The sequence below is a fragment of the Xenopus laevis genome, chromosome 6L (assembly GCF_017654675.1).
Source record: "Xenopus laevis strain J_2021 chromosome 6L, Xenopus_laevis_v10.1, whole genome shotgun sequence".
Classification (NCBI taxonomy): domain Eukaryota; kingdom Metazoa; phylum Chordata; class Amphibia; order Anura; family Pipidae; genus Xenopus; species Xenopus laevis.
The window spans coordinates 139707032-139730273 of NC_054381.1; the positions used below are offsets into that span (position 1 = coordinate 139707032).

General features: G+C 38.4%; 1 protein-coding gene across 1 annotated transcript in view; it reads right to left on the bottom strand.

Moving 5' to 3' along the window:
- The window catches only part of laptm4b.L (lysosomal protein transmembrane 4 beta L homeolog), a 57515-nt gene that overhangs the window by 22609 nt on the left and 11664 nt on the right, over positions 1-23242 (bottom strand). Inside the window, 4 exon segments of the mRNA NM_001127773.1 lie at positions 285-383; positions 10359-10481; positions 12559-12632; positions 14410-14521. Coding sequence (NP_001121245.1) covers positions 285-383; positions 10359-10481; positions 12559-12632; positions 14410-14521 — 408 coding nt within the window.

Genomic DNA, 23242 nt, shown 5'->3' on the forward strand with positions numbered 1-23242 from the left:
AAGAACATAAAATCAAAGTTTGTGTTTGATAACAAAAATGTTTTTCCAGTTATACAAATAGAGGTTTTTGGAGTATTTCATTTTTACAATTTTTCTTACCTCCCCAGAATAAATATGCCTCAATGATTTATATACCAGGCCAATATAGGAAGAGCTTTCTCTTCAGCCAGCAGTGTAATTGTTAATGTTCATTTAAGGTTTCGGTTCCACAGCACAAAGATAAGAAATGAATCCCTTCAGTTCTGTAACATGATTTTGAGGTAGTGACAAATGGCAGCACTTACCTTAAAAGCCAATATGATACTGATAAAGAACAGTATAATCACAACGAGGCATGTCGGATTCACAGACATTATCTCTTCTTTGTAGGGAAAATTGGCCGGCTGAAAAGGAGAGATAAAATGTGTCATTAACAAAACTGGTTCCGTTATAATACAAATAAATATACTGCATATGTCAGTCTGTGTTTCATGAAGATTTCCAGCAGCTTCCGGAAACACTGATAAAGGGTTTGTTCACAAGGAAACTTCGGGCGACTTTGGAAATCGAACTGCCGCGAGTACATAAGCGCAGGCGATTCTTCATTCAAGCAGGTGGATGGCAGACGGAAGGCAGTTCTGGGAGATTGTCGCCCCGCAGAAGAGCCGATTAGTCAACAGGTGACTAAATCTCCCTGAAACTACCTGTCTGCCACAACCCTTAGGGTCAGTCCACACGAGCAGATTCGGGAAAATTAGTCACCCCTGCGACAAATTTCCTCTTCTTCGGGGCGTCAATCTCCCTGAACTGCCTTCCCAATGCCCTCCGCCGTCTAAAATAAAAATCGCCTGCGGCAATTCACATGCGGAGCTTGGTTTTTCCTAAGTCGTCCAAAGTTTCCTCGTGAGGAAAATTCCGGTGACTTCGGAAATCTAAGCGCCGCGTGTGAATCGCCGTAGGTGATTTTCATTTTAGCCAGCAGAAGGCAGGGGGAAGGCAGATTGTTGCCCCCAACGAGAGGCGATTTGTCGCTGGGGCGAATAATCTGCTCGAGGCGACTAAACTGCTCATGTGGACTGACCCTTAGGGCAGAGAACACGTGGAGATTTAGGGAGATTTAGTCGCTCGGCTACGAATCGCCTCTTCTTCGGGTGACTAATCTCTCCGAACTGCCTTCCCGCCGGCTAGAATGTAAATTGTCAGTCCCAATTGGACGCTGGCGTGCCCCGATTTGGATGCCGACCCCTCAGACTCCCCACCCCCATCCCGACATTTCACACAAAATGTACAGATTATAATGTACCCCCTACTGAAATTTATAAAGATATTTGAAGTCATGAAACTCCTCGGTAACTTATAATATCCTTATATTTTACAAGAGGGGGTACTTTATTCACTATATACAGACAGACAATAGACAGTACAGACAAATAGGTGCAGCAGGGACAATTATTTACTGTACATTCCCGTTACACTGTTTGTTACTCTTGTTGAAGAGGTTACAGACTGCATAGAAATAGCTACGGTTTATATCTTACACTGACCCACAGGAAATTATGTCAATGGTTTGGCAGCCTCTCCGTATTTATAAAGCCAAAGAGACAATGAATAAAACGCCTAACACACACACACTTGTTAGCGGAACACACAGCCTCGCTCAGTCATCTGATATTTAGCTGAAACTGTAATTTCCAAGAGTTTGTGGTTGAAGGGGGATACAGAATTGCAGACCAGATGTAAAACATTGTACAAACAGAATGACGGAAAACATTTAAGGCATCAGAAGAAAAAAAGTGTAATTATAGGATTCCTGATATGCCGTCTACTTTACAAGATGTGACCTGTGTCATGTGACCAGATTGTGAGGCCTATTTGCTACCATTCAGCATTTTCCACTTTCTTTTCATTTTTTACTAAAGTATTCCTTGTTTGGCTGGCAAAAAAAAGTGAAAAAGTTGTGAAAACTTGATTACGTTTTCCATTGATCTGTCTGAGTAGAAGAACAATTCAGGTTAAAAAGCTTATTGTAAATTCACAATAGCACGCTTGCCTTGCGTAAATAGCATGGTGCCTGAAGCTTCACTGAAGCTGAGTTGCATTCTTTTGTCTTTATGACTAGCAGCTCTCCCACATAAAAACAGTCTATATAAAACAGTCCATATATCCTAGGTGAAAACATTTATATATATATATATATATATATATATATATATATATATATATATATATATATATATATATATATATATATATATATATATATATATATTCCAGGTTAAAACAGTCTATTTCAACCAGTTAAAACAGTCCATATCTCCCAGGTGAAAACAGTCCATGTCTCCCAGGTGAAAACAATCTATACCAGGTAAAAAAAAGGTTTATATCTAACAGATGAAAACAATCAATATCTCCTAGGTGAAACAGTCTATATCTCCCACGTAAAAAAAAGTCTATATCTAACAGTACATACAGGTACGGAATCAGTTATCCAAAAACCTGTTATCCAGGAGGCTCTGAATTAATGAAAGGCCATTTCCCATAGACTCCATTTTATTTTTTATTTTACAAATTTATTTTACATATTTTACAAATAATCCACATTTTTAAAAAATGATTTACATTTTCTCTGTAATAATAAAACAGTATCTTGTACTTGATCCCAACTAAGATATAATTAATCCTTATTGGAGGCAAAACCGGCCCATTGGGTTTATTAAATGTTTACATGTTTTTTTCTAGTAGACTTAAGACATGAAGATCCAAATTACAGAAAGATCCATTTTAAGGAAAACCTCAGGTCTCGACCATTCTGGACAACAGGTCCCGTACCTGTATTTCCCAGGTGAAACCAATCTATATCTGCCAGGTGAAAAGAGTCCATACGGTGTATCGGGGGGCATATTCAGTTAATATTTAAATTTTTGTTGCATATGCTGATGTTGTACTCTGCCTTGTCAGCCTATAGCCTGCACATACTTGTGGGGTAAAGACCATTAGGCTCTACCAAGTGATCCGGTGATAAATCTATCACAATGGGAACATTACCCTTATTAATGCATCAGGTCTGTGATAGAGGTGAATTGCAGAAGTATTTTTGCCTTTGGCTAATATTTTTATACATAAATACAACTTGCCCAGCAGGCAGTCCCGGCCGCAAATTACTGTATATACAATTCATTTGGAAATTCAAATCACACAAAGTTTTGCCTTTGTTATCCAAGGTTCCTGGTACAGTCCCACGCATGGCTTAACTGAAAGGGCAGGCAATCATTTTGCTTCAAGTCCATCCATTGCCATGGAAACCCTCTCGGTTAATGCCATTCCAAAATGCAAAACGCAAAGCTAAAGCAAAATACTTATATTGAATATACAAGCTTGTAATAACCACACATACCATCCAGTGCAATACACCCATTGGTGCTCTGATTCAGGTTATTAGCCAATGGGATTTTCAGTTTGGATTGGAAGTTGGTCATCCAGCCTGATCATATGAATAAACTGTCCTTCCGTGTTGTGCATTCAGTTTTATCTAGATGTTCAGGACTCATGGCACATTTTTATAATAAAGGCTAATCATGGCTAATTCTAAGCAACTTTTTAATTGGCCTTTCTTCTTTTTTTAATTGGCCTTTCTTCTGCAGATTGTCTTGGAATATCACTCGCTACATCTTACTAAAAGTAAATGTAAAGCTGAACAGCCCCGTTAATACTTAATCAGAATACAGTAGCTAATACTACTATTACTATGTTACGCCTTTATACAGTAAGCTCTGATTCCAAAGAGAATGAAGGCAAAGTTCTCTAATACTATATAACGATCCACATATTGTGCTCCCGTCAGCACCCCATACGTAGTCTCCGGTTACAATGGATTATTGACTCAGCTGAAATGAATGACACTCTAAATATCTGCTGGCAGTTTGCCATTACTCAATAATATTTATTTTAAACAGTCAAGTGGCAAAGTTTAAGATAAACGTTAGAAGAATCCTGACAGTTATTATTGCTATTGGTCTTTCTCTTCAACAAATCATGATAAAAAAAATCCAATGAAAATGATGACGATATTGAAGTTGTTTAGTAATTCCCTGGTTTTGATCTCTTTGTACACTTATATTCATTTTCCTGTGAAGATAGTTGAACGAAATATGCTGACTATAAAATGGGTGTGCCTTTAGGCTAAGGCTACAGCCAGGAAACTTCAAAAAAGGCAGGCACAAGCCTGGACCCACGAAGTAGTGAAACCGGAGGTTAAAAAAGCTTACATTTTATTTTCCATAAATTAAGAACCAAGGCCTGATGCGTTTCGTGTCTACCAGGGACACGTAGGGGCAGATTTATCAAGTGTCGAATTTCGAGGGTTAAAAAACCCTCGAATTCGACCCTAGTAGTAAAATCCTTCAAATTTGAATATCGAATTCGAAAGATTTTAGCGCAAAACAATAAAATCCTTTGAATCGAACGATTTTAAACGATCGATCGAAGGATTTTTATTCAATAAAAAAAAAACTTAGAAAAGTGCTGGGGAAGGTCCCTATAGGCTAACATTGCACCTCGGTAGGTTTAAGGTGGCGAAGTATGAAGTCAAAGTATTTTTTAAAGAGACAGTACTTCGATTATCGAATGGTCGAATAGTCGAAAGATTTTTATTTCGAATCATTCGATCGAATTCGATCGAATTTGACCAATTCGATGGTCGAAGTACCCCAAAAAATACTATAATATTTTTCCATTCGAATTATTCACTCGAGCTTAGTAAATCTGCCCCCAAGTCATAGGCGGTCTCTGGTAGACACGAAACGCGTCAGGCCTTGGTTCTTTATTTACTGTGTAAGCATTTTCAACCTTTTACCACCTGACTCCAGTTTTACTACTTCATGGGTCCAGGATTGTGCCAGCCTCTTTTGAAGTTTCCTGGTGATTGTTCCCTTGCTGAAGGTCTGGGGCGTGTGCACCCGGGTCCACCATACATAGCAGTAAGCTCACTCAACATATTTAAACATAGTAAGCAACCTTTTCTTCATACGAAGATATACCAGCGCTAAAAGCTTAGGGGTAGACACCAAAGGAAATACAAACACAATATAGTGTAGTAATTTCAGGTTAAATGAAATATGTAACCCTTTGTGCATTTACTATACAGTGTGGTTTGAGGTCTTCCACCGAGAGGTTAAAAAGCCCTTCTTCCGTGCCTTTTCTAGATAAAGTGGCCACCTCCTGTGTGGGGCAATGGATACTTACAGACGTTTATATTTATCACCAGCATATAATAAATATCCTTTATCCCACTCTTGATAGGCTCCAGGTTTCTAAAAACATATGCTAAAATCGTGTAAAAACTTCTTTAATAGAATAAAAAGATAAAAATACAGATTGCACTCACATGTGTGTGCTTAAAATAAGCATGATAAACAGTTCGCATTGGAGTTCTCAGGTCCTGCGGTCCACTTAAGATGTTACACTTTGCCTGGCGTCTGTTAGTAGGACACGCGTTCCTGGTCCCCCTCTGATGACGTCACTGTTCAGCCGACGCGTTTCGTCTATTGCGACTTTCTCAAGGCTTGTGTGTTTGTATTTCCTTTGGTGTCTACCCCTAAGCTTTTAGCGCTGGTATATCTTCGTATGAAGAAAAGGTTGCTTACATTGTTGTCGATCTGAGGGAGAACAGGTCTTTTACCAGCAAAGGGAGTGAACTGCAGAACCTTGGGATCTTATCTTTTATACACAGCATATTTAAACATAGCATGTACTGGTTATATATTTATAAGGCTACAGCAACACTCTTCTGTGTCTGCACCCAGAGTCACATGTTGGCCCGGGTGCAGACACATGGAGTGGATTTTAGAGCTAAAATGCATAATTGCATGTGTCAGCACCCAAGCTGACACAGTGGGGCTCTTTTATTAACACTGGGCAAATTTGCCCATGGGCAGTAACCCAAGGCAACCAATCAGATTGCTGCATTTATTGTTCTACTTGCAGCTGGTTTCAAAAAGCTAATCACTGATTGGTTGCTATAGGTAACTGCCCATGTGCAAATTTGCCCTGTTTTTGATAAATGAACTCCAGTGTCTCTGGGTGCAGACACAGAAGGTAAAATATAGGAACAGGGGCTGTGACTTGAGGAGCAGTGGCTGTGGGGCTCCTAAATAGCTATTCACTGCCTGTGATACTTTTGGAATCATGGCTCAATGGCCATGGGAATGTTTTCAGAAATCTGTTACTAAATGATGGTTGCTTAAAGGAGAAATAAACCCTAAAAATTAATTAATTGATGGCTAAAAATGTCATATTCTATATAATGAACTTATCGCACCAGCCTAAAGTTTCAGCTTGTCAATAGCAGCAATGATCAAACTTGTCACAGGGAGTCACCATCTTGGAAAGTGTCTGTGACACTCACATGCTCAGTGGGCTCTGAGCAGCTGTTGAGAAGCTAAACTTAGGGGTCGTCGCAAATTATCATGCAGAAAATGAGCATGAATAACCTGTTAAAAATATCCTCATATATAATGAATACAACACCCCCTATTGTAAATTATAGGGATATAAGAAGCCACCAAGCAGTCCCATTACAAAGCTACAGATCTCATGCTCTGCTGCAAGTCCTGAAATGCTCCTATAACTTCTAATAGTACCAAATCAGGGGTAGTTTATTATTGCTGAACCGAAGCAGTATCAACTGGTGCTATCAAGAGGGTTTTATCAGCATCAAGACACTGTTAACATTGAAAAATAAATTACAGAGATGTGTTTCCATTTGCTACAGAAATACAGTAAATCACTTTGATGCCTCTAACAAGCATTAAGAATGTTTAATGGCCCGATGGATAAATGCTGCATTAACTAATGTAAGGTTCTATTCATACAGAAAATAAAATCAACATTGGTCAGTGTCATGCTTTGAATATGGGCATAACATCTGCAATAAACTCCATCCAGAAAGGCTTTGCACAGGGTATAATCTGTTTCCTATTGACCAATACAAACAGTAGGATAACTATATTTTACTGGGCCCCCAACATATCCAGAGAATGTCCTGTTTTACCAATAATATTCTGAAATTGCTCATTAATTAGGGCCTCATGGGGCCTCCTATGCCTCCCGGGCAGCCGCAGGGTCTGCTTCCTCTGTAGTTACACCCCCGGATATAAGTGCCAATATCAGACTACACTAGACAAACTGGTATAGCTGCTGTGATTTAGTCGGTGGAGCTTTTGACTGAGCTTTTGAATGTAGCCAGCTAAGCACAATGTTCCTGTTAGAATCTGATTTTCCGCTGCTTTATGCTTTGCCAGAAGTCACTCATGACAAAAGAGAGTAGCCAAGAGTTATCCCATTACTTCCTAAGGAAAGGAATAGCTGCAGACATTATAACCAGTCATCTGGACAAGATGAGACCCAGATGTGCTCCCTGAGACTAGGGACCCGAGAGCCCTGTTAAAATTAAGTCAATCAGACAGAAGCCTATCTAGTACTAAATATGCTTTACTGGCTTTAGAATGTATTGCAATAGATTACAGGGCATAAAACACATTTGCACAGTATTTTGCACCTCTGGCAGTTGCAGCTTTGAATATGAGAGCCAATAGTCATTCCTTCAGCCTATTATCAAGAGTACATTGTGTCCTGAATCCACCTTAAGCCTAGCATCTGAATCCTGACTCTACTTCTGCTGGCAGGGTGGAGGTTGCAGTCTCATAACCCGTCAGTGGAAGAAAGCACAGTGTTTCATCAGCCCCCCCCATATTGACTCAATCCCAACTGACTCAATCCTACAACCTACCAGTAGAAAGGCAGAGCTACTTTAACCTACCCCGACACTACTGGCTGAACATTGCATTTCTGCAAACTGCCAGCAGAACTACTGTATTTTCTGACCACAGATTAAATCCTGACTACAGACCAGTATTGTAAATAGATCCCTAGATTTCTGACTCAAACCTAACCAGCTGGGTGCTATGTCCTTAATTTACAGACCCACAAACATCCCTTTCATATCAGGTCCCCTGCCAATGGCAACCAGTGGCATAACTAGATGTTATTGGGCCCCAGGGCAAATTCATTTTATAGCCCACAAATATGCAGAGGTTGTCCTGTTTAACCAATACAATACATATAACATATTACATATACCAATACATATTAAAATGGCTCATTAATTAGGGCTTTACGGACCCCCTATACCTCCTGGACCCTCTGCAGCTGCAGGGTCTGCTTCCTCTGTAGTTACACCCCTGATGGCAGTCCCTGACTGTAGTACCCACTGTACCCTCTGATGGTGGCCCTGTATAAAGTGAGAATGGCAGCTCTAGATCTACTAGATCTACAAAACTAGATCTACCGTGTAAGGACAGGGACACATTGCCCTCTCTCAAAGCAGGAGCAAATTTACTATGGTGCTCTGAAGTGTACCTAACCCCACATTATATATTCATCTCACTGTCTATTCAGCTTCCTGGACTGGACTGTATTATAACTGATTTAGTTAAAGGGATTTAAATTAACTTTTAGTATGATGCAAAGAATGATATTCTGAGATAATTTGAAATTGGTTTTCGTTTTTTATTATTTGTAGTTTACGAGTTATTTAGCTTTTTTATTCAGCAGCTCTCCAGTTTGCAATTTCAGCATCATTTGGTTGCTAGGGTCCAAATTACAATAGCAACCATGCATTGCTTTGAATAAGAGACTGGCATATGAATAGGAAAGGGTCTGGATAGAAAGGTGAGTAATAAAATGCAATAACAATACATTTGTAGCCTTACAGAGCATTTGTTTTTTTAAAAGGACTCAGTGACCCCCATTTGAAAGCTGGAAAGAAACAGAAGAAAAAGGCAAATATTTCAAAAGCTATAAAAAATGAAGGCCAGTTGGAAAGTTGCTTATAATTAGCCATTCTATAACAAACTAAAAGTTAAGTTAAAGATGAACAACCAATTGTTCAGTATAAAAATAAAAACTGGGTAAATAGATAGGCTGTGCAAAATAAAAAATGTTTTAATACAGTTAAAAATGTAATGTATAAAGGCTGGAGTGACTGTATGTCTAACATAACAGAACACTTCTTGCTTTGCAGCTCTCTTGGTTTCCACTGACTGGTTACCCTGGTGACCAAGCAGTAACCAATCAGTGACTTGAGGGGGGGGCACATGGGTCATAACTGTTGCTTTTAAATCTGAACTGAATAATGAGGATCTATTGCAAACTCACTGAACAGTTATGTCCCATGTGGGCCCCCTTCAAGTCACTGACTAACACAGAGTTAGAGATTTGAAAAGCAGGAAGTTGGATTCTGGCTATTATGTATAGATTATAGATCACATTTTTGCCTAACTAACTATATCAGAAACATTTTTTATTTTGCACAACCTATCTATTTATCCAGTTTTTATTTTTACACTGAACTGTTCCTTTAAGGGGTGTCAAATTCATAAACTGGGATTTTCCCGCAGCTGCAGAACCATAAGAGTCTGACAGTCGTGGCCCAGTTGATTTGCACATTGTGCATGGGGAGAAGAGCAAACTGTGTGCATGTCCCTGGCACAGCCTTACTCATATGCTGAAGGTGCCAAAGAGAACATGAGAAAATGGAGAAAATGAGTGAATGAATCTTTCCAATGCAATTAATTATATTTATATACGGCATTAGAATCTATTGGCTGGGCTCCATTTCCTAAATGGATTAGAAAATAAAAACTCATTGCAAAAATGGCAAGAAGATTACACCTGGGAGCTGTTGAATAAAAAAGAAACACTGAAACATCCGAAATACTTGTAGCCCTCTATAACCATAATGAGTCAGTGCATAATAAATATACGTGTCATCTCAAGGTTAGAAAGAATTGATCATCCCATGGGGAAAGAGCTCCTGATACATGTCATTTTACTGGCGTTCTGGGTTGTTTACTCGTCATGTCTGGGATTTGCCAACCCTTTTGCCACTTTCAAGTAGAGCAATATGCTATGGGTGCTATCCAATTGGCTTTTGAGAAAGTGGCTGGATAGCCACGAAACGCGTTAAGCCTATGGTTCTCTAATTGTTCCTATCATGATGTGCTGATTTTAATGGATCAATAAATTTTTGGATTTTTATTAATACTTTTGACTCCATTCCTGTGGTGCTCCGTGTTTCTACATACAAGGCTAACCAATAAGCAGTGTCTGGGCTACTGAATTGAAACGCTACTTATCAACATGAATTTTCCTTGAAGCAGGAGCTCCGAGCATTCAGTTGCCCTAGGGCTCATCTTCTCTAACTCTGACCCTGTTCCCTGAGTATATAATAAGGTAATGTAACCCTCGCATGTGAATGTCATTTAATTTTTTTGCCAACATTGTCAAGAAGTCAAACAAAATGTTACTGAAAAATGATTTACCAGCTGGCGGATATAATCCTGAATGGTGTTTGGATAGACGAGCACACTGACGGCAACCAAAGAGTTGAGGGCAAAATCAAATATTTGGTAGCAGAAGAATGGGATGATCCAGGCCGCGTGTTGCTAAAATTGGGAAGAGAAAAGAAAGTCACTTACACAGAACAAGAGCCCTGGATATGACATTGAATATATATTAACTGGATAACGTAATAATTACATTTACATGTAGATGGTGTTGTATTTAGAAACGATGGCCAAAGTGTTACAGGTGACACCCAATGGGGCCAGTGTTAATGGCAGTTTAGAAATCCTCTTTGCTGTTGTAACATCCCTATTCATTCTGTACACAGCAACCAATCAGGGTTTAGAAGAATATTTGGGAAGCCATCAGCTACAGTATATCCTGAAGACCCACTAGCTGCCCAGTCCTCACAGTGGCTGCAAGTAAACAGTGGAATATCTCTGCTCATAGTATTATATTAGGGGATAAAAATGACCAGTAGGCCAGTAGTAGGCATGTACCAACAGGATGTGATTTGGACTTAATTTGGTCTTGAGTTGGTCAAGTCATTAGTATTCAGCTGAACCAAATCCAACACCCACAGTAAGGTTACTAGACAAGTAATCATTACTATTCAAGCAGACAGGGCACTTAAATATTTTATTCAAACCTTATTGTGCAAATTAGGATTCAGATTCGGTTCAGTATTCTGCCAAATCTTTTGTGAAGGATATTGCATTAGGTGTGCCCAAAAATATGAATTTCACTGCATGTCTATCATAAGCATACATTTTAAAATATTAACAGAGAATTCAAAGTATCCTGTTTTTTAAGAGGGTTTTAGAATGGTCATATACTCCCCCCACCAGGGCTATATGGGTATGGTAGGGCACAGAGACCTTCCTTTGCTAAATAAATAGGGAAAACACTAGTCTTAGGGGGTTATTTACTAAACCTCGATTTTCTTCTGGTCAAGGTTTTTTGGGCAAAAACTCGACTATTTAGAGTTTAAAAAATTCAGATTTTTCAAGATTTATTATACCCCTAAACTGCTAAAAGTTTGAATCCAAAATTCCGCCATCTCAAACCTGCCAAGGTCATGTATAAATCAATGGCAGATGTCCCTTTTACAATTTGAAGATATCGTCATTTGCTATGGTTTTAGTCTGATAAACTGAACATTTTGGTGTTTTCAGGTGATACTGATAACAAGAAAAAAAACGATTCTGGCATCAACTTTGAAAAATTCACACGAAACGAGTTTTCGCTCAGTTTTCTCGACCCCACTTTTCAAGTTATTTTATTGATAAATAAGATAAATTTGTGGATGGGAGTTTGATCGACCTTGGTTTAATAAAAGATGAGATAAATTTGAGTTTTAGTAAATAACCCCTTGAATGTATGGTGCAGTTTGCAGTGGCAAATATTTTAGACCCATGGAAAGCTAAATCCTGTTCAGCAAGTCTCGTGAAGCTGCAGGTTTCCTATTTCAATAGGGCATCAGTGGAATGAATAGAGGTATGACAATATTCCAAGGTGTATTTTGATAATGAACTTGTGTTAAATCCCTATAACACTTTAAGTACATCACATTACAATCTGTACATCAATATACAAAGCCACATGAGTCAGTGGGGAATTTTGCACAGAAATGGTTCCAACTGATCTCCATGGTGTCTAAATAAGACAGTTGCTAAAGAAGTCCAAATGTACCTGTATATGTGCAGTAGGAATTGATGGTCTAAAAATAAGCTCACCCAAGTTCACCCCTGACTTTCTGATTCCATTATGAATCCAAAATTAGGAATATTCAACTGGCAAACAGCATAACTGATACTTTGCACCAAATAAATATACAGAATGGCACACTGATAACATATTTATACCTCGAAAACTGTAAGAAAAAATGATAAACCCTATAGGTGACAGTGTTATTAATAATTCCCAGCAGCCAACATGTTTATAGTTATTCTCCTTTAACATAAATACTGCAACATTGTAAATTCCTATATACAGTGGAAGTGTGGATCCACTACCTCTGGTGCTGCTTTCCCCGTAGAAACTTCATATATAACAGCGCAGACTTCATCCATTTTTGTTTATTGTAAATTCCTAAATATAGAACATAGAAGGCACAAAAACACAAGTATACAAAATGTATCCAAATTATTATACACTTGACTTGTAGCCCATAATTACCTTGTAAGCTCCATACGTTGCCATGGCACAGATGAGAATCATTAGGAGGGAAATAGAAGTTGCGATGCACATATCTAAATAGAAGCAATAAACAAGAATAAAGGCTGTTAGGAAAACACCCAAATGTACTATGGTGTGTCATACACCTTTATGAATGCAGTGGGGTTTGTAATAAGATGGAATAATTTGCTTATAATCAAAATAAAAACTATTTTTTTGTATTGGAGCAACATGTACTTTAACTTTAGTTTTCCCTTAAATCCACCCTATGTTTAAACGAGAACTAAAACTTTACAAGTAATTATACTAGAAAATGTACACAGTAAGTTTGGGGCTGATGTACCAACCCAATAATCAAAGAACGGGGCTGTTGTCAGTCAACTGAGGTTAGGGACAGAAAATATACAGAATATGCATAATATAAACTTCATGATACAAGGTTAATTAGTAATTAATTCAGATTCACATTCCATTACAAATCGGTGTGTATTCTGCATTAGTCCTGTAGCATCAGCTTCTACGATAGACAAATCTAAATCGCTGCTTGATGGTTTCTGACCAACCCTAAGCTTAGCAGTGCCACTGACATGTAAAAGATGACCTGACAAGATCAGAAGAGCTGAGCTCCTTTGGACTACTTTGAAAGCCTGGGTTATTAGTGCTATAACAGTAATGACCCAGGCCTTCAACGTTGTCCAAAGGACAAGGTCATGCTAATCCTTTCTAGTTAGGCCTCTTGGGAAACTATGTAAACAAAGGTTCTGCCTTGTTACAAAGGGCCCAAGGCCAAAACCAGGACTTTACTTACTTGGATGATGGTGAAAACACTTACATGAAAATTTAACCAAGCACCAAAATAGTATTTGACTGAAGCATAGAAGGATTTCTACTTGGCTTTATACAAAATTGTGAATTCTGTGTTTTAATCAATGTGTAAGAGGTTGGGGTGTCCTACCACTAGACTTATAGCAACGTGGGTCTGCCTATAAGTATATCTCTTTAAATTCTCTTGCTTATCAGATAATGAGGAGATGATAATAAGAAGCCCATGTCACTGTTTGCAAAGAAATGGTATATAATATCCAATAGTACATCCTGGTGAATAGCACCTGAGTTAGAGTTAGAGTTGAGAAAATAAAGGACACGGTGATGGGTCCAAACACACAATTTGTTCAGGTCGTAAGGAACACAGATTGACTGAGTGGGTTTGGTGGTGGTTAGGGACATGGTCCTTTGGGTGACAAGGATGGGATCCCCAAACCAATTCATGGACAGGGCCATTTTGAGAAGTTACAGTTGCTAATGTGTCTTAATCTAAAGTGCCTGTCTCCTCTTCTTCACTTAAATTTATTATGAATTATTATTTTATACTAGAAGAGGGAGTCCACAAATTGTAAACTCATTAAAAACATATATATATATATCTATATATATATATCTATCTATATATATATATATATATATATATATATATATATATATATATATATATATATATATATATATATATATATCTATACACAAAACGTCTAAATTCTGTGTTTAACTCTAATTATGGTGAGGTCTGGATATTGTGATGAGCATGGGAGGCCTTGATGTAAAAAAGTTGAGAATTGCTGTGTTAGCGGTTGCCAAAAGCTATCTATGAGCATATCACAGATTGCAGGGTTTAATATAACAACATCCTGAGCATGAACTAGGTAAACCACTAATAGAAGCCCAGAAGTCAATGGAGAAATTCTTTAAAGATGCAGTTCAGGGTAGACAAATCTTACAAGGCATGTGAAGATAAGAATCGTTGTGTTTTTCACCTGCTATCAATGGGCATCGTTTCCTTTTCTTAATACTTACTGGCATCATCCATAAAGTCAAAGTCATTTCTTAGTTCGTTGTTGGGAAGATGGTACAGATCAGGGTCGGCCAGGGCACTCAGTAATATAAGAAGGACCACAGAATTTATTATCTATAAAAGAGAGGGAAAGAGTGAAGGGTTAATTCATAGCGTAGAGTGTCAGTAAGAGAATTATACTTCTCTGTTACAGGTAAGGTCACCTTGCTATTATTATCCTTTCATTTATATAGCAAAGACATAATCCACAGCTTATTATAGAGATGATACATCATTCCCATCAGTCCTTGCCCAAGTGGAGCTAACAATCTAAGGTCCCTATCACATTTACACATACACTAGAGTCAACTATAGCCTGGCTTTGTATTTTTTTGCGATGAGAAGAAAACTTAAAAAAGTCACACAAAGCTGATTTCCAGCTTCAATCAACACACTCATGCTGTAAGTCTGCAATTTGCAGTGCATAAACAAGGAGGATGACGATGCTTCCTTTATATCTTAAAAATTTTAAGAAAATAAATAATTATACCTATATGTAGAAATGATTATGCATGAACTGCAATGTGTTTCCATGTTTATCAGTATCTGTTGATGATAGCTCCTCTTCAAGGCATAAATGCAATTGTTGGCTTTGAACTAATCGAGCAGAACATCTTGGAGGACATTGCTTAGTTATTGCATGATGTTTAATCATGATGATTGGTCTAAGGCCTATATAATCCTGAATTCCTAACAGCATTGAAGTACATGAGTCACATCCAACTATGAAACCTACTGAAGAATCTGTGAGATTTCCTCAAGAGTATTGGCACTTTCAGGAAAGCTCTGTTTGTCCTTATATGCCTTATGGGCATATAAGGGCCTATTTAATCTTTCGCTCTCAACTGAACTGTTTCCTTCTCAACTAAAACATGCTCTTGTCACCCCCATTCTGAAAAAACCCTCTCTTGATCCCTCCAATCTTGACAACCTCCGACCTATCTCTCTGCTACCTTTCATCTCTAAACTACTTGAGTGCCTAGTCTACAACCGACTAACCTCATTCCTCTCTGACAATAACCTGCTGGACCCCCTACAATCTGGTTTTAAGCCACAACACTCCATGGAAACTGCCCTGACTCGACTAACTAATGACCTTTTAACCGCTAAAGCCAACAATCATTTCTCACTACTAATACTGCTTGATCTCTCGGCCACATTTGACACTGTAGATCACCCTCTCCTCCTCCAGTCCCTCCAGTCACTTGGCCTTCGTGACACAGCCCTGTCCTGGTTCTCTTCTTACATCACCAATCGTTCCTTCAGTGTCTCCTACAATGGAGTATCATCTTCTCTCCTACCTCTTTCTGTTGGAGTTCCTCAACGCTCTGTCCTGGGACCATTACTATTCTCCCTCTATACTTCCTCCCTTGGCAAATTAATAAATTCGTATGGTTTCCACTACCACCTCTATGCTGACGATACTCAAATCTTTCTCTCATCTCCTGATCTCAACCCAGAACTCCTAACTCGCGTCTCCTCCTGCCTGTCCGCTATCTCTACCTGGATGTCGCAACGCTACCTTAAATTAAACCTCTCTAAAACTGAAATGGTTCTCTTTCCTCCAACTAACACCAGTAGCATCCCCGAAGTATCCATCATAGTTAACAATTCCACTATCACCCCTCTCCCCAGGCCCGGTGCCTTGGGGTTATCCTAGATTCTGCCCTGTCATTCACTCCTCATATACAGTCACTTATTAAATCATGTCACTTCCACCTAAGGAACATATCCAAAATACGATCATTTATCACCCAAGACGCTGCCAAAATTCTTTTTCACTCTCTCATCATATCGTGTCTAGACTACTGTAACTCTCTTTTAATTGGCCTCCCCCTCCAGGGACAAGAAGCTTGCACTCACAGGACTTATCAAAATCAAAAAAGGTGTTTATTTGGATCAAAAACGACTAACGTTTCGGCTCACACTCAAGCCTTTCTCAAAGGCTTGAGTGTGAGCCGAAACGTTAGTCGTTTTTGATCCAAATAAACACCTTTTTTGATTTTGATAAGTCCTGTGAGTGCAAGCTTCTTTATTTCACTATATATATATATATATATATATATATATATATATATATATATATATATATATATATATATATATATATATATATATATATATATATGAATGAAACAGTACATTCAGTCATCATCACATCATAGTCTCTTAGGGGCATATTTTTTAATAGATTGATATTGCAGCTCACCACAATCCAATATCCATTATCTTACAACTCACAGCAGTCAATCAGAGTGAAATTCTGCCACTTTCACATTTCAATGGGATTTTTACACATACATATTTTCAAGTAAACTATAAACAAGCTCCTAAAATCCCACTGAAATGGAACTAACTCTGACGGACCATAGAGAGCTCTAATGTCACTCTTTGATAATGGACTTGATAATAGTCATTGGCAGAACCGGACTGGGGGGGTCCAGGCACACCGGGGCTGCTGCATCAGGGGCCCTCACACCCCACACAGCCCCCCTCCACCATCCACACAGTCCCCCTGGCCCAGCAGCAACCCCCCATCTGTCCTACCTGCCAGGGCGTACCTTCTTATGGCGGTAGTGCCCAGGTGGGGTCCACCGGATTTTTTCCTGTTGTCACGCCAGCCTGACCCTGGCTATTGGACTGTGGCGAGCCCTAATATCAGTCTTTAATAAATATACCTTATTGCCTCTCAAGATGATGAATCCCCAGATATTAATTACTAGCATACAATTTACACTAAAGGTGAAAATAATTCTGAAAAAAAGAATGATATAAATAATATAAATCTGATGAGAAATGGAAGCAGTTAAATGGGAGAAATGAGAAATGAGAAAACCACCAATCCTTTACTCCATAATTAAATTAATCTGGGACAAATGCATGATCCCATTAGGGAATAGCAGGAACTGCGGCCACTATTCTTTAACAGTTTTATTACATAGGTTTCAACTCTGCATTTATCATTGATAACAGGTAGCCATGGCTTATAGGGGCATTATTCACCTTTATTCAACATAAGCACAATAAATAGACTCTTGTGGAAATACATTTTTTCGCAAATGTATATAAAATCCCATGACTTCTTTGTAATTAGGAAATATCAAAATTTTAGCATGAACAGAAATAATTACACTGTACTCAAGCTAGATTTGCATATAACATTTTAAGAAACAAAACATGAAGAAATGAGTGGCATTGCTGGTGAAGTTATTGTCAATGACCTCAGTTTGGGCAAGAGTCCAAAGAAATTCGTGAAGCCAAACCCAGAGAGGTCACCTTTTCAATCCTGGTTATTAATCCTCTTTCAGATTATAAAACAAGATAAACATCTTCAAGGTTTAACATCTCTGAGAATTATGCTATAAATAATTTCAGCGCTTGAAAGTGAAAGAGAGCCTTGTAGGTTTTTCTCAGGCTAAATAGATGAATGCTGCTAATTAAAATCATCTCACAGACTGCAGCTTGTTTAACTATGCTGGAAACTGGAGGAGGCGTTGCTGATTTTAACACAGTATAGTAAGGGTTTCACTTTCTCCTGTCTATAAAATGTGATTAAAAACTCATATAAAGTAGGAGATTGTCACATAATAAACTCTACATCATCAGTATGGAGAAACAGTTATAGAGCTATGCACAAAATATATATTAATCTTTATAGCCAAAGGCTCATTCTTGGTAAAAGGACCTTTTGAGGCACAACCACAAGCCAAACCTTATATATTCATGATGCCATTTGCCAGAATTATTTAAGCACGTTTGAACGTCAGTCTTAAATTATTGACCACATTTTTGTTATGAATTGTAGATCCTCTCTATTTTTACTTTTTATTTTGTTCTTAGAAACCATGGTGCATGATGAATCTTCTTCCTGCTTTAGTATAGAGGTTCTCAAACTGTGGAGTTAGTTCCATCAGGGAGGCACACAGCTCTGGAAGGAGATGGTTAATATTAAGTCTGATTAAAGAGCATTTTGGACTGATTGCTTATACTGTATGCTGTCCTAGCCATTATGGAGAGATATTGGTTTCCTAAATAATCTTACCATTGAAGCAAGATGACTATTTAAACATTGCTCCCGCGAATCCAAATCTTGCACTGCTTGTACCCAAATAATCTGAAAATTTCAGTCTTTTCCATGTCTACAGATGTACAGTATTGCTCATTATAATCGTAGCATCCTGTATTTTACTGGTGTAATGAGGCTGTGGTATGGGTTAGGTTTATCTAATCATAGCCCTTAGTACTAAACTTTCCAGTTTCTGACAACATAACTTTCTCCCTTGGGCAGTCAGTTCATCCTACATGTCTCTCTGAAAAGCTTTTTCCTAAACTTAGCAAGTGATATCTATAATTCCTTTAAAGTATCTCTGCTTGTTTTCATTTTCCTGTTCCTGTTTCCACTCCTTTTTCCAGTATAGGTAAGAACCAGCATGGAGCAGGCCTGTCCTACCTGCCATCTTATAATAAATGTACCAAAGGTTACTGTGCTTGTCTGTCTGCTTTACAATAGTCACCTCTGCTTGTGTGGACATTTTGGTTAAGGGCATTACTACTGTTTTCCATTCTTCTACTGTGATTCTTTTCCTGTTCCTGTTTCCACTCCCACTTCCTGTATAGCTTACAACCAGCATGGAGCAGGAGTGTCTTACCTGCCATGTTATAATAAATGTACCTGAAGTTTGTCTCTCTGATTCACTTGTAGTAACACAGCAGAATTATAAAAACAACTGCTATCCAAGCAGTTTATCATTACTGGTCACTTAATGACCCTCCTGATAGGGTTGCCACCTTTTCTAAAAAAAAATACCAGCCTTCCTAAGAATTTACCTTTTTTTCCCTATTAATAACATTGGGATCGACCATCATATTTACCGGCCAGGTGGGTAAAATACCGGCCAGGTGGCAACCCTACCTCCTGAGCAGGAACTTCCTAATAAAACCCACTTTTTGCTGGAGCCAAACTATTTCCATTACACAACCATCGGCCTGTTGTTGCTCCAAAATGCTAATCAAAGGCAAAAGTCTATCTTATTCCCTTCACCCAATCCGGACTCACTTTGGGCTTGTGAAAAACTTTAGCTCGAGATTTTTTTTAATAGAAACATTCGGCTGAGAAAGTAACATCTTCTCATAATTCTCTGCTCAGAAAATGAAGTTAGCAGAAGAGAGTCGTCTGATATTTCTCTGGTAAATTCAGATGATGTTTCTTTTTTTCAGACAACATGAACAGCAGGTGGCATGGCTTCAAATTCCTTACTGTATGTCGGCAATTTAAAAACTGCTAATATCTGGAAAACTAGATGTAATGTATGTTGTAAAAGTGCTTAGAAGAGAGCAACCTTACATTCTGTTTTTTTGAGGCTTTACATTTCAGGTTATTATGTAATCCAGTTATCCAGCATTTTTGACAGGAAATTATCACACAGCAATGATGAAGTCAGGGGTCTTTGTCCATTATATGTCAATAGCAGATAAGCACCTATGTGTGATACTTGTCATGATGCAATGGCTGTCTTTACATGCTGATACTGTTAAGGAACTAAACTTAATGTGGGTTTAGTATGTATTAGGCTTACCGGAGTCTGGAACTAATTAGCTGGAGGAAGTCCGCTCTTACAGTACCGTACAGTATGGTGTGTCCTCAAATATACACAGAGGAGAATCTGGTATGGGAAGGAATGAGAGCCGCAATAAGCAGGGGTTATGATCGCGAAGTATGGCTCTCTGTAGTGAAGAAGTAGAATGGTCAGGCAGGCCGAGTCAGGGAAGACGGAAATCAGCGTAGTCAGGGACAGGCAAGGTCAAACCAGGAAGGCGGAAAGGTTCCAATCGTCACAGCAGTAGGGAGATCAGCAAGCAAAGTCAGAAGGAGTTCCAAAATCAATTCACGAATAGAGTTTCCAAAAGTCTTAGGTACAGTAGACAAGACGAGGTTTAAATAGGAAGATTTAAATAGGCCCCAGTGTCAATGGCGACACGTCACGGCGCCAGCGTCAAATCTGGACGCACTGGGTCACAACGTTGCGTCGAATCTGGACGCGCTGCATCACAACGTGGATTCAGACATCTGCGCAGAAGGACAGTGCCAGAACCCATGGGATCCTGACAGTATGCAAGTTATTAGACTGAGAGGAAGTCTCTTGATCTGCTCTGTCTCTGCACAATTCCAGATTAAAATTCCTTCTACTATCGTCACATCATTTCATTCTTATACCTATATAATGGGTCACTACACATACAAAAAAACAGCCATAGCAACAGCAGCAGAAGATATGTTCTCATCAGAGAATAACTACAGCTTAATACATTGAATTCCATTGAATTTATACAAATAGAACAAAACCTGCTCAATGTATTCTAACAGAATAATAAATGTTGTATACAGGTTAGGACATCTTGGAATCCATTGGGAAATACCTTGTTGATCATATCCAAGCACTGACCTATATTCCAGACTGATTTATTGCTTTACATTTCCTCTATAATAGTCTGAATGGCCTTCCTGTGATTTAATAAGCATGTGCTTATCTTCATTATGTGGCTCTCTGTGTCATTTTTAATCACGTTCCTAGACATAGACCCTCAACAAACTATATTCCACATTAGATTACAGTGCTCTTCATTCCATGCAGCTTGTCAGAGAAAGGGTTGTCCATTCTGGGCAGCTCAGCCGATAAAAAAAATTTCAACTTCTTCATAAAGTTTCCCAGAAAAACAGATTTTGTATGAGTAACAAGGAGAGGCCCATTTACTAGAGGTTGATTTTTAGTGGTATTAGAGCTTTTTGAAACCACGATTAAACCATATTTCTCTAAACCTATAGGGGGAAATTCACTCAAAATAAAAGAGGAGATAAAAAAAGATTTCCCACCAAATTCACAAACCTCTATCTCAACTTTTGTTAATTTGTCTTTTAAACAGACAGTTTTCAGATTTCGTCTTTTGCATAACATTTTAAAGACATTTTTTCTGAATTTCTGAATTTGTCTTTAGCTCTTCTGTAAGTCAGCCATTAAATTTGAATTTCTAGGGGAAGGGGTTTATTTTACCTGGGAAAATTATACTTTTTTTTTTCATTTTTTTCAGGATAACTTGAGCTTTCTAAATCTGCCTACATGTTTGTTTAATTCCACTTCTGTAACAAGATAAAACTAAAACTAAAAAATTGCCCGGGAGGCTTTACTTTCCCTTTAGAGTTAGTTCACACGAGGAGATTCGGGGAGATTTTGTCGCCGGTTGTGCGGCAATGCACATTCCCTGGTCCCGTCTCACAGGTAATTCAGTATATATGCAAGTGCATGTGTGTATAAAAACAGGGAGTTTTTAGTAACAAAGTTATGAGATTTACTCAATTTTTAAAATGACAGGAGAAAATGTGATATAAAATGTAATTTTTGCACCATTTTTATGTCGTTTGAAAGACAAATTCATAAAAGTGTCGATAAACTGTCTTTCTTTCACTAAAAAATGAAATGTGGTGGTGGGGTCGTACTTTAGGCGGATTTCTGTTTGTAAATATGGAGAAAGTATTTTACTCCAGTTTACCACCACTTTTGCTCTAAAAATGGACTATCGCCACTTTTGTGAATTCTCACCTTAGTGTTTTTTACACTTAATAGATCTCAAATCTTGAGTTTTAGAGAAATAAAAAAAACAAATTTTTAGCAAAAAATACGATTTGTGAAAAAAAGGAAATATGAATTTTAGTAAGTCAGCAGCTTATTGGCCCATGAATAGGGCCCACCAACAGGCCTACCCAACCAATCTGACCAGAAATCAGGCAGATATCCATGAGGCAGGGTTGATGCTGTCCTCCTCCTCCAATGGGATGTATTTAACCCCTCACTGTAGGAGAGAATTCTCCCGGATTTTCTAATTACCTGTAAAGTGTCTCCCAGCAACAGCAGGAATTATTCAGCATAATGCTCTCATCCTTGCGCAAAAGAGATTTATCACAGTTCAGATATACATCAAGTATGAGTTCTTATGCCAGGAACAGGAATACTGGATAATGCAGTAAAGTAGATTTAGTGCTATTCCACTTTGTTAATGAGCGGTAGACATTAAATAGCGTGAGGCTGCTCTAATGGAATAGCTTCGCAGCCAGATCCTACATATTGCTAATGAAAAATGGTTTAATGCATGCACAGAGCAAGGACAGCGAGGAGCCTTCTGCAGGGAATATTTATGGCTGGAATTCAATTCTAAGGAAAATTAAATGCAAGTTACTGTACACCATAAAACCAGGGAGTGAAGTTACAATATACAGAATGGATATGAGAGTTGCATTTGGATGGATGGGGTGGAAAAGACAGATACTAAAGGGGAAAAACAACCTATGTATCAATAGTATTACATTATTCTGTAACAAATCTCTAGCACCCAGGAAGACCTAAACAATGGACAAATTTGCACCTGGGCATAGCAACGAATCAATGATTAGCTTTTTCAGCCAGCTGCAGGTTGAGCACTGAAAGCAATCATCTTATTGGTTGCCATGGGTTACTGCCCAGGTGCAAATTTGACCACTGTTTATAAATGAGCCCCCATAAGTTTGCTCAGGAGCAGTAATCCCTAGCAACCAATCAACAGGTAGTTACATAGTTAAATTGGGTTGAAAAAAGACAAAGTCCATCAAGTTCAACCCCTCCAAATGAAAACCCAGCATCCATACACACACCCCTCCCTACTTTCACATAAATTATATATACCCATACCTATACTAATTATAGAGATTAGTATCACAATAGCCTTTTATCGGCCACCTGTTTAAAAGCAAACATCTTATGGATTTTT